The following is a 12,868-nucleotide window of genomic DNA, read 5'->3' on the forward strand; positions in this document are numbered from 1 at the left end:
TTATAAATTTAAAGCTTTGTAGTGTCTAGCTTAGAGAGTCTAACTTAGTTAATTTTTATAGTCTGTTTAGCACACATCAAGTTTTTGGCGCCGTTGCCGGGGACTCTTGGCAATCGCGTTCATTAGCTTTGATAGATTTCAGTGACAAATACATGCTACGTGTTTTATTTTGTTTTGTGTCTTTTGTTTTCATCTTGAGTCGTAGTAACTTCTGTCTGCTTTTCATGTGTTCAGGTTTTTGCTTGTAGTGGATGCCACATCTGCGCTCGCACGGGCCACCACCACCAGTCAAGCAGTCATCATCTCAGTTGGGCCAAGGCCCTCAGGTTGCTTCTTCATCCTCTTCTCGTTTTCCCAATTTCGATTCCACCCCGTTACCCACCCCTCCACCTTCACCAAACCGTTCACCTAAGGTTTCCCCACCCGAAAGCCCTACTTCTAGTACCTCTAGCAATCTAGTAACCGTAGAACCAATGGCCAACCCTAGGTAAACCGTCCATCAGCAGGCCACTCAGGATTTTACCGGCCTTGCTTCACCCATCACCGTCCCACCAATAGTTAATGACAACTCATGGCAGATTCCATCATATGCCATGCAAGCCATCACCAATAGTATCCAATTCCATGGCCGAGATGATGAGGACGCCCCGGCCCACATTAACCGTTTCTCTAGGATGCTAGCTACCTTTAGCCTTCACGGTGCACCCAACGATGCCACTTACCTACAGCTTTTCCCATTCTCATTAGCTGGCCGTGCGGCTACTTGGTTGGACTCTCAACCAACCGGTACCTTTACCACTTGGGCGGGGCTTCGTCAAGCCTTTTTGAACAAGTATTTCCCGCCCGCCAAAGCCGCACGCCTTAGGGACCAAATCCACTCTTTTCGCATGGAGCCCGACGAGCCTTACTACCTTGCTTGGGAGCGTTTCCAAAACCTTTGTGCTTGTTGCTCCCAGCATGGTCTTTCTGATTGGGCTTTATGTGAGAAATTTTATAACGGTCTCACCCAAGAGACTCGTGATAGGTTCGACACTAATGCGGGGGGGCACATGATGGGTATTCTTACAGTAGCTGAGTGTAGAGAGCGTTTTGAGGCATTTGCTCAGTCTCAATCCCAAGCACGATCCGATCAGAGGTATCAAAGTGGTAATTCCCACACCACTACTAGTACACCCGCCCGAGGGGTGAACCATGTCACAATGGATCCTAGTTTAGCCTCTGTTTTGGAAAATATGTCTAGGGAACTCAAAGAAATTAGGGCTAAGATAGACAAATGTGAGTATTGTCGAGGGGTTCACGACACGAATGCGTGTCCATTACTTGTTGGTGAGGAGCAGGTCGACTACGTAGGAGGAGGGTTCGGTAGAGGTCAGTCTAGCGGGTTGGGTAACAATAATCTTGGCTCGGGTTGGCGAAGTAATAATAATAATTTTAACAATAATAACAATTTTCGCTCAAATGGACCTCCTGGTTTTCAAATTGCCCAAAATCCAAATAGAGGTCTAGGTTCGCTTTTCAGTGGGGGCTTAAATGGGCAAGTCAAGGATGGGGGGTCAAACACTCAGGTTCAAACAGGTCAAGGTTCAAGTTTCGATTTAGGGGGTAGCATGGAAAGAATGGAGTCCATGATGAGTCAACTAATTGTTAGGGATCAAATTACCCAAAAGAAACTTAGTGAACATGATCTTATGCTCAAGAATCACCAAGCTGCGGTCCAAGACCTTTCTAGGGTTGTAAGTGATATGTCTAGGAAGTTAGATGAAAGATTACCCAGTCAGTTTGCAGCTAACACCCAACCTAACCCGAATGCTCATGTAAAAGCCATTACCACTCGTAGTGGCAGAACCGTAGGGAACCCGAGTGTAGAAGGGAGAGAGGTCGATGAGGATGGAGACATTATAGATGAAGTGATAGAGTTGGAGGCTCCCGGCAAAGTGCAAAAGAGGCTAAGCCCAGCAAGTGCCGCACAGCCCGGTGAATCTCAAAGTGAGAAGAAAGTTGAGAAAAAGCCCATAGACGTTAGACCTTCACCCTATGTGAATCATGCGTATGTTCCGTTTCCCTCGCGCCTTAAGAATCAAAAATACTCGAGGGAATACGGGCAGTTCTTAGATATCTTCAAGCAATTGAAGATTAATCTTCCGTTTATAGAGGCACTCCAGTCCATGCCAAAATATGCAAAAATTTTGAAGGACCTTCTTAGGAATAAGGAGAAATTAGGTGAGTTGTCTAATGTCCCATTGCATGGAGGGTGTTCGGCCATCGTCTCAAACAAGTTACCCGAAAAGCTTACCGATCCAGGTGTGTTCACTATCCCTTGTCTATTCGGTAGTCACACGAACACTAGAGCCTTAGCCGACCTAGGTGCTAGCATTAATTTGATGCCCTTTTCTCTCTATGAGAAGCTAGACTTAGGCGAGCTCTCACCTACTCGAATGACATTGTCCTTAGCTGATAGGTCCGTGAAACACCCGAAGGGAATTGTTGAGAATTTGCTTGTTAAGGTGGACAAGTTCGTTTTTCCGGCTGACTTCGTCATTCTCGACATGGAAGCCGATGAAAACGTACCGTTAATCTTAGGACACCCGTTTTTGAATACCGCTAAAGCTCTCATAGATGTCTTTTTAGGCACCATCACACTTAGAGCGGGCGAGGAATCGGTAGTTTTTAAGGTTATGAATTCGCGAGGGCCTGGTGATAGAGTGCAGGCAGTTTCGTTAGCGGGGGAGTGTGAGAATGACGAGAGAGATGAGAAGAAGGACGTTAGTGATGCGAGCTTAGAGAAAATGACAGGATTTAAGTGTGGGGACCCACCGGATAGAAAGTTAGAGGAATTGGAGGAGAGAGTGGAGCGTTTAGAATCTAGGATTAAGACACTGAGCAAACCTCAGTGTGGGGATAGACTTCAATATGGGGAATGTAGATTCAAAACGCTAGATGAAGAATTGAGAGGTTTTGAAAGAGATAAGGGTTTTCGGGTTGATTTGGGCGATACATATAGAGGTGCTACAGCCCGCGAGAATATGTTTGGAGGTGATCTGCATCTCCATGATCCTCCATAAGTATGTGAGAAGTTGCAATTCATTTGTAGAGTTTGTATAATTTGTATCTTCCTTTATTTTCCGTTTTTAGAGTAGTTAGTTTCATTTTTGTTAGTTTTTTTTTTCGGGTCTTTGTTTGTGGTTTGAGTCGTTTGCAGGAGTACATCGCTAAAGATTTGCAGGGAATAATGAGAAAAGAGGTCCAGGTAAGTGTCTTAGACACTTAGAAACATTTGTGAAGGTTTTGGATGGGTTGGGAAAATTGTGGAAAATTTTCTAAGGCATGGAACACACAAATGGACGAAACATTCTGCCAAAACTGACCCGTCGCGCAACACCTAGCCCCTTCGCGTCACGCGAGGGGTAACGGTCAAAAAATTAAATCTTTGTGGCCCGCCGCGTAGCACGAGACCCCTACCGCGTCGCGCGAGGCCTTCTTGAACCGGTTCAAATTGTGTTTTGGCCTTTATTTTGTATTTTGAGTCCTTTAGTTTGTATATTGAGTCTAAATTAGTGGTTTGGGTCGTTTTTAGAGTAGGTGCTGCGTTGGGTTCTGTTTTGCTTTGATTGTGCAGGTTTCGGATTGTACCACCCGTACTCAATTTCCATTCGGGTGATTTCGGGACTGCCATATTGATAAACTCAAGCAGGCTAGGCAACGATCGCGAATGAAATGCTATACGATCGTTCGTGGGATTCAAGATTCGTACGGCTGGCACTGACTTTTGTCCTAACCAGCTAAGTCGCTTCCCTTTTTGTTATTGTTGTATATTTCTATTTATTTTTCTTTTGTTTTTATTTTTTTAGGTAGTGTTGAGTCGTAATTCCGTTCTTGCATTAGGGACAATGCAATCTCTAAGTGTGGGGATGGGATACATGTAAATATTGAGTCTTAATTATGAAAAACACAAAAAAAAATTTAAAAAAAAAATTGAAAAATCAGAAAATTTCTTTTGAAATAAAAGAAGTTTGCAATTAAAACGGAAAATGATAGAAAAAACAAATTTTTGCTCGGGTTCAAATAATAATAATATGAGATTATAATAAACTGAGTTTGCGTCTAGTTTGGGATATGTGGATAGGCCCGGGTTTTGGTTCTAAGTCCCTTTGAGTTAATATACCTTAATTGTCGGTCTGCTAGTGGGTTTTCGCCTGGGAGATATGGGAAATTAAAACTGCCGATAATAGTATAAGGGGCACCGTTATAAGTTAAAACTGTCAGAGTTTGTGGTCATGAAAAAAAAAGAATAAAAAGTGAGCTAGAAACTAAATGAAAGTAACACAGGTCTATGTAATCCGAGTTGGGGATAGCGACTCTACAGCCGGAATGCCTCTGGGATGTGTGAAATCGAATTGCCGATTAAAAGTACCGAAACCTAAGTAATCTGTGGTTGGGGATAGCGACTCTACAGCCGGAATACCTCTTGGTTAGGGAAAGCATCGTCTAGACTCACGAAAAAAAAAAAAAGCAAGAAGCAAAGCAAAAATAGAAAAAAAAATGGAAAAAAGAAAAAAAATTTGATTGTAAACTCTTCTGGTTTTGATATAAGACGGTTGGGAATTGGTCAAATGATCGTTCCTTTAGTCCTATAAGCTTGAGGCGGGAGTAGGTGGACTGTAGATTCTAGTGTGAGACCCTAGGTAGACTGACCGCACTTAAACTGAATTTACATGATAAGGGATTAGGATTGGATTCGGGTTTAAAGTGGACAAGTATATTTGCAATCGCGGCTAACGCAAGTCTTGGTTTTAATTAATTATACCTATACTTTTGACCCGAGTAATTGTTTGTTTCTGATTCCGTTGCATAATTCTTTTTCGGGGACGAAAAAAGAGTAAGTGTGGGGATGTTTGATGTACTGAAAAGTACATATGTTTATAGTGTATATTTTGGTCAGTTTTCAGTCGTTTTGAGTCTGTTTTAGGTTAGAACTATGATACTGCTGACGTTAAGCTTTGATTTCAGGTCCCGTAGCTTAAAGTGTTGAAAAACGAGGAAAAACGAGCAGTTCGGAAGAAAAACGGGATTCGTACACGCGTCGGAGAAGCTGGAAATCGGAAAATAATAAAAAAATCAAGAAATCAGGCTTTGAGGCGCCGCGTGACGCCACACCATCCTCGCGTCACGCGAGGGTCCCTATTTTGACCAGATTTGACTTTCGAATTAGGGTTTGACTTCTAATTACCAAGAAACTGAACAGAAACCCTAGTAACGAATCTGAGAGACTTTGAAGCATTCGGAGAGCATTCTTTGGAGACAATTGGAGATTCAAAGGCAAGGGAATCATTGGTACGAGTCGAGATTGAAGAATCGAAGAATCAATCGGGTTTTCTAATCCCTTGTTTTATCGATTACTTTTGTTGAACTCTGTTACAATGAATTCTGTTTTAGACATCTTTGTTTTGTTTTCATTTACTGAGATGCTTGGCTAATTTCATAAACCACCTAGACTTGATGAATGGATTAATATAAAGATTTTACCTTTTTCGTTATTTGCACGATTGTTATGGGTGATTGTGTTTAGTAAGAGGTTTGATTTAATGATTTGATGTGTATGCGTGCTTTGATTTGGTTTATTATTGTTATTTGCTTCGTATGATTCTTAGTGACGGTCTATATCACAACATAGAGTCATGCTAGGGTTTAGATCTTGGTGAGTGTCTATATCATGTAATAGATCTTAATTCTTTAGGGAAAATCGGCCGATCATCTCTAGAAGTAAATAATAATAATCTGCTAGGTCTTAGTGTTCTACTAGTCCTAATAACTGGGAAGTGAGGGGCTATTAGTAGGTCTTACCCGGCGAATTGCTTTAGATAGGCCTTGGGAAAGGTTATGTCTTGGTTTACCTGTCGGTCTTATTAGTCTATCAAGTCAAATCTATTATTTCAAACTAACCTAGATCTAGGATTGGGAAAGAATAGGTCAACATTAGGGTACTTACACAATAATTAGACAACCTGGGAAGGAATCTAATAACCGGTAAGATTAACAGCCTAGGTAGCTCCACAGGTTTCTCCTTGAGAAGGGTCGAGGGGTCTCGTTGGTTCTTAATAGGCTTAGTATTTTAAGATCCCGGTTCCATAACTCGTGCATTTAACTTAATTGGTAATCTCTTAAAAACAATCCAGGATTCTTGTCTAGGTGGTCGTGTTCTCATATAAGAAAAGTTCTCAGTCTTTATTCGTCTCTAGTCTAATTCTAGTTAATTTAGTAGTTTAATATAGATTTCATTAGTTTTCAGTAACCCCCCCCCCCAAACAATTAAAACAAGTTAAGTCGTGTCTGTCAGCGTCTGTCAGAGTCTAATTGCATGATACATAGAGTCTTGTGGTTCGATACTCGGACTTGCTTAGGCTGTACTACATTGACCGGTACACTTGCCAGTTGTGTGGTTTAGGTTTAGAGAGTCTGTTTTATAAATTTAAAGCTTTGTAGTGTCTAGCTTAGAGAGTCTAACTTAGTTAATTTTTATAGTCTGTTTAGCACACATCAGGCTGCATGAAATGGAAGCATACGCGGTGTGAACAACCAAGTATTAACCGCTTGTATTGAACCAATTCGAATCTCCGGTATCACTTCCGGTATCGAAAATTCCACCATATGCAAAACCGCATCAGTATAGAAAGCGCCAATGGAAGGTGTCGCGAGAATAGGTATCAGCGGCTCAACCACACCCGATTGATAATGAATAACCTCACTAGCAGACTCAATGAGAGAACACGAATGAGCACGCATGTAATTAGTCCACGGTTCTTCTAGATCATAAACACGATTTCGATTAACCATGGCAATTGTGAACGAAGGATTGGCGAGAGTATCGGATTTGATATCACAGAATTGGCAGAGAACACCCTCAGAATCTGATGCGATTGAACCAGAAGGAATAATGTCATGAGTCATGGTCAAAATGGAGCCCTTATGAGAGTCATTTGAAGTGCTAATGGAAGGAGGTGCAGAATTAGATTTCAGTGTCTTAACAACTGGAACCACAACCTTGATCGCAGACTCAACTGAACCTGACATCATAGAAGTAGCAACAATGGGCTCGGTCTGAAGTTTCGTTACATCCGTAATGCCAAATCTATCAACCATGGCAACGGTGAAAACCCGCCATGTGGTTAACTGGAATCTACGATACAAGGATTTGAACCATATGGCTGCCTCATCTTGAATCGCAGAAGACGCAACTACACTTTGAATAAGAAAACTATAATCTAAAATAGCCATTTGAACATCCTTTACTTCAAATGACTCGTTAACACCGTCTGGTGAATCAGTTTGCGTAGAACTCAATGGGCCATCAATTACCACATCATGAATTCTAGTCATTGCGTATTTAATTCCACCAGAACACCAACCCGGTTTCCATTCAGAATTGTGAATAACAGGCAAAGCACTACTAAATTGCCTCGATATTTCAAAACAATGCCAATCAGATGTGTTGTGGGGAGTGTGATTTGGTTGTGGTGAATCTGATGATCTAATTGAACAATGTGGACCAGCTTTAACATCCTGAAGCACAAAATTAGAATATGATAGATCCGGTTGAGCATCATTTACTTCGAATGATTCATGAACATCAACCATTGAATCGGTATGAACTTTTAACACCTCATCAGTCATGGTTTCATGATCTACACTGAAAATTTCATGTTTAACACGATCAGGCATTTCATCAAACACCTGGAGGGCAGATAATGGTAGGGACAAATTGACAACGGTATCAACAGTAGATTTTAAGGATGAAGAACGGAATCGAAGAAGCATTGCAGTAGTGAAATCGTTCCATGTGAGGTCATCGCTTTGAAACCAGGAATTGAACCAGTAGAATGGTTCATCCTCAAATACTTCAATAACGTATGAGAATCGTTCATCACCATAGATTGAGTAAAATCGAAAGTATAGCTCCGATTGAGAGATCCACGAGTTAGGATCAGAGCCAGTGAAACGAGGTAATTATGGTTCGAGATCTTCCAAAGCCATCGATGCTAAGGATCAATGAAAGCACCAATGTTGTGAACAGATCTAATCACAACCAATTACTAATCAATTTAGGCACTAAACGACTTGATTATGTACGGATTACAATGGATAGAAGACAATAGAGAAATAAGAACAATTCAGAAGGAGATGAGAATGAGAATAGAATTTGAGATGAGAGAAGAATAACCAATTTGCTTAAACAATCTTCATGCCCCATTCTTCCAGTCTCTCCTGCTTTATATTCGGCAATAGCTTTTCCTTCACGACAAAACAGGCCTGCTCTCTTGATGGGCTCCTTGAACGGGCTGTCAAGTTGGGCCTGTGATGAACTAATGTAGTTCATAACAGTGTGATTTACGAAAACGAGCATAACTTTGGCTAAAGGGAGTTTTGGACACTTTTTATGTTTTTTCGGTGTTTTATGCATTTTCTTTTTGGGTTTGTGTTTGGCCCATGGCCTTTTTGTGGCCCATTTTGAATTTCAGTCTCTATTTATGTATTGCTCTTGTAATTCCAATGGTCAGAAATCAATTTCGAGTTTAATCATTTTTCACTTTAAATTCTCTGCCATTTTGGTTGAATTTTGGGGGTTTGGGGAAGATCATCACTGGTATTCGCAGAATCAACGTGATTTGTTCTTCGTTATCATAACACACGCTACATCAATTACTCAACCCATTTGTTTATCACTGGTTTTAAAATTTTCAATTTTACCAGGTGAAACATAGTTGCATTATACATTACTCAACCCATTTGTTTATAATCACTGGTTTTAAAATTTTCAATTTTACCAGGTGAAATATAGTTACATTATACATTACTCAACCCAATAGTTTTTTTAACATCATAAGCCTAATCAAGATCCAAAGATTCATAATGGAATATTCACTACAAGACAGTTTTTGCTTGGTTAATTTGTTTTCATCTGCTATTAAGATGTCTGAATATATTAAAAAGGACGACAATAATGTTTATCGATCTATAAATATTAAAGTATTTTACTCGTATGCCTTTGTCTTAATTGCATCTACTATTACACATTTCATGGTCACGTCACGGATATATTGTCATGAACATTCAAAAGAAAAAAGAAAAGGTTAAAACGTACCGGAAACAATTTCATTGGTCAAGTTTTAATCACGAATGAACTATTATATATATATGAACTGGCCGAGTTACATCAATAACGCAGGTAAGCGAGCAACAAGCTGCGCCGCTACCCCCTTCTGAATAGCAAACCCTAGCCTATTAAAGACAAACCCCTGCCCCCCTGTTGATGAGCAACTGCTGTGGACAACCTTTTGGACCCTAGTCAACAAACGGATAGCTTCTGGAGCTAGGGAGCCAAAGGTGTCAAAGGCGAAGGGGACAAATGCATATTGGTTATCAGCACAGGCTTTAGCGTGTTTATCCACCTTTTTTGATTCCGCTTTCCTTATAGCTTGTCCTGCTACAAACCCGCTATCCCTTAAACCAGCTAAGGGGGAGACTCCTGTGAGATCCACACAAGCATGTTTCCCTCCCGCCCAGCCAAAGACGAGCAGATCTGCTGGTCTCAATGTAGATCTCCCTTCCATGGGATCCGTAAGGAAATTCACAGGGGCCTCCTTCTTGGCAGAAATCCCCGCTCTCTCAAGATGTCCCCTAAAACATCCCTCACCCAGTCATGCCGATATTTGAACCCAGGGAGCTCCTTACAATGAACAGCATGCTCCCCGTATTTATCCATGCAGGCTTTATGGCAGATTGGGCAGGTTTCGTCTTCTGGATACATAGGGATCATCAGCCGGTATTTGAGGATAGCCCCATACTCAACAGCCGACATGCATTGCCCCAGCCCCTCGATCGGGATAACAGTCAAAAAGTCTTGCGCGTGGGGGCCTTTCAAGCACTCAATCACCGCCTTCTGGCGGGGAGACAAATCAAATGCTTCTCCCAGACTCCGAGCGATTTTGTCAAATAGGGCATTCGCCAAAGTTTTTTGTGGCTTTGAGGGGGCGGTGTCCATATTAGAGAAACCGTCAATATCAAAGTCTGGAAGAGAGTCACTTAAGTACTCAAGGGCTTGTTGGTAGTCTACGTCAAGCTTAACAACCCCACTATTCCGAAGGATATGGTCTTGCAATACACACGACTGAGCTCTAGACGCCACAAAAGCATAAACTCCAACATCCCGAGCTGAGAGGAGGCCCAAACCACTCAGACGCATCGGCAAAGATGCCAGACGCCACTGAAGGTCACCGAAGTAGGACCCCCCACAAACAACAATGTCTTCAATAGCCTCTCGAAGACCATCGTCAAAACAGGATACCGCATTTGCCATCAAGTGGGGTTGGCAGGTCCGCAACCCAAACAGTAACTTAGCTACCCCCATGTATAACCTTAAAAGAAGAAGCTCACACTGGGGGTCCTGAAGGCAGGGCAAGTTAAATCCAAAGAAAAAATGTAAGAGTTCAGAAAAAGGGTCATGATAAACTTTTAAAGAAAAATATCCATTTTAAGTGTTAGAAACATATTCAATTGCTGGTTTAAGAATCCAAAGAAAACTAAATCAAACTATAAACTAATGTTATTATAAGCTTTGATTACATAATAATAGTATTATTAATGACGGATCTTAAATTTTTAAATAGGGGGCCGAAAATTTTACATAAAAAATGAAGTCAGGGGGAGTCCTTACATATAAAATGTTCGGTGTCAATATGGTATAGCTCAGTTGATCAGGAGGGTTTCTAATATGTGGTTTCATTCTGGGGAGGTGTCAGGTTCGATCTCTACTAAGAGCAAATTATGTAAACATGGGTGAGCACCACTAGGAGGGATTTAAACTTGGGGTGAGGGTTTGAACAACATATGCTGGTTCTTTGAAGTAAGTTGGAAATCCAGTTGATTTACCGTTCAAAAAATATATATATATATATAAAATTTTCGGTAAAATTTACACTTTGAAGCGGAAATTTGAGATCCGAGACCCTTTTAGATCTCAACTAAGATCTTTCTATGATAATTGTAAATATAAAAGTTCAAAAACTCTAATAACAACTATAACAAATGACTATAAGACCAAACGTAATGGGTGTTTTTTGCCCCTCTTCCACGCCGGCAAGGCCGCCTCCATGGGCGTGTTTTGTGGTTTTTGGTTCCCAGGCGTTTTTAAAAGCACGCCCAAGCCCTATTTGATGGGCCAATCACATCTAACTCTTTTCTTCTTTAGCCAATCAATTTTTTTCATGGTTTTTTTTTTTTAATTCTTTACACCCCTTTTAACATAATGCCCATATATCCACTAAATCCATTTTAGAAAAACACTTTATTACTGACTGGGATACCACATAACGCAAAACGCCCAAAAGTAAAGCATTATTCACCCCAAAACTACACATGGTATAAGACTGGAAGGTATGGGGGCCGGCTGAGGCCCGGCTAGGACCGGCGCCGGTCCCCCACACCGCCCCCCTGGGGCTCGGCTCGGCACACCCGGCACCCCACAGCCGGGGTAGCCGGTCCTCTCTCTTCCTTCCTTCTCTCACATATACCTATACATACATACATATATATACACAAAGGGGTTCATCCCCCACCCCCCTAGGTCCATCCTCTCCAAGCCACTCCTACGTGACGCCTACGTGGCGGCTCATCCCCTCCAAGCCCATCCTCTCCATACCCTTTAGTCTAAGTATCGTGTATTATAAATAAACAAATCACCGATCATATGATCACATTTAATATAATAATTTACTTTTTACCTAATATTTTATCATTACACTTTTATTTTATCATCATTTAATATCTTTATTACATATACGGACAAACTATCTACTTACATATATTAAAATCATTCACAACGGTGCACTTAACCCTCTCACTATATTATATTAAGTCGTTATATTAAGTCGGACCTGTTTGTGAACTTTTGAATACGTAATTGTTGAACCACTAAGAGATTTGAACTTATTAAAGGGATACGGTATGGTAGTGGGGAGGGGTCTCGGGGAGTGGGGTTGCCGATCGGTGATGTGCCGCCGGGGTTAAATCGGGGAGCGGGGAGGAGGAGAGAAGTGGTGTGGGCGGTGAGTATTCACCGACTCGGTGAAGAAGAGGGAGAGGCCGAGAGGTGGGAGAGAGAGGGTGAATGGTAGACCCCAACCCCTTTCAACCAATAACATTTTTTTAAAGTTTACTGCTCTCTATGTGTTTGACCATTGATTGAGTGCAAAATGAGGAGTGGAGTGAGGACTTGACAATAATATTATTGGCTAGAAAATAACTTAAACGCTCACCTGTGATGTGCTTAATAAGGCCATCCGTAATCATAAAGCCCCTTGTGGGGCGTTATGCGACACGTGTCATGCCACGTCACACAGGGGCTTTATGGGGTGTTATATCAGTAGAGCTCGTAGTCATAAAGCTCCTACCTATCATTACCTAATTATTAATTTTTAATTAATTAATTAAAAAAACACTTGCTGTTTTTTTATTGGTCCATTTTTGAAATCCTTCCCTCCATTAGGCGCCATATATATAGCGCCACCCACCTTTTTTTTGTCTCATAAAGCCCCTTGTAGTGGTGTTTGGGCTTTATAGGGGCTTTATGAGGGCATATAGCGTCCCACTACACATACACTAAATAAGAAGTCTGAACTATTAAGAGACAATATAATGATTAACCGTTCAAAAACATATAGTCTGAACCATTAAATACTGATTTAAACCATTAAAAGTCTCATTAAAAACTAAAGAAACAAACCCCTTCCCCTTGGTTGATTAATTAATCATGTATGAAGTATCCCCAACGGTACAATAATCCTGTAATATATTTGTTTAATTCAGCATCTGTAAT

The 12,868-nt window shown here is 41.2% G+C and overlaps 1 protein-coding gene across 1 annotated transcript; it reads left to right on the plus strand.

Moving 5' to 3' along the window:
- The first annotated feature begins 593 nt into the window (after positions 1–593).
- LOC110934164 lies at positions 594–3,062 on the plus strand. The gene has a single exon (XM_022177352.1). The coding sequence runs from the start codon at positions 594–596 to the stop codon at positions 3,060–3,062; it is 2,469 nt and encodes an 822-aa protein (XP_022033044.1).
- Positions 3,063–12,868: the final 9,806 nt, after the last annotated feature.

Source organism: Helianthus annuus, chromosome 4 (genome assembly GCF_002127325.2).
Source record: "Helianthus annuus cultivar XRQ/B chromosome 4, HanXRQr2.0-SUNRISE, whole genome shotgun sequence".
Classification (NCBI taxonomy): domain Eukaryota; kingdom Viridiplantae; phylum Streptophyta; class Magnoliopsida; order Asterales; family Asteraceae; genus Helianthus; species Helianthus annuus.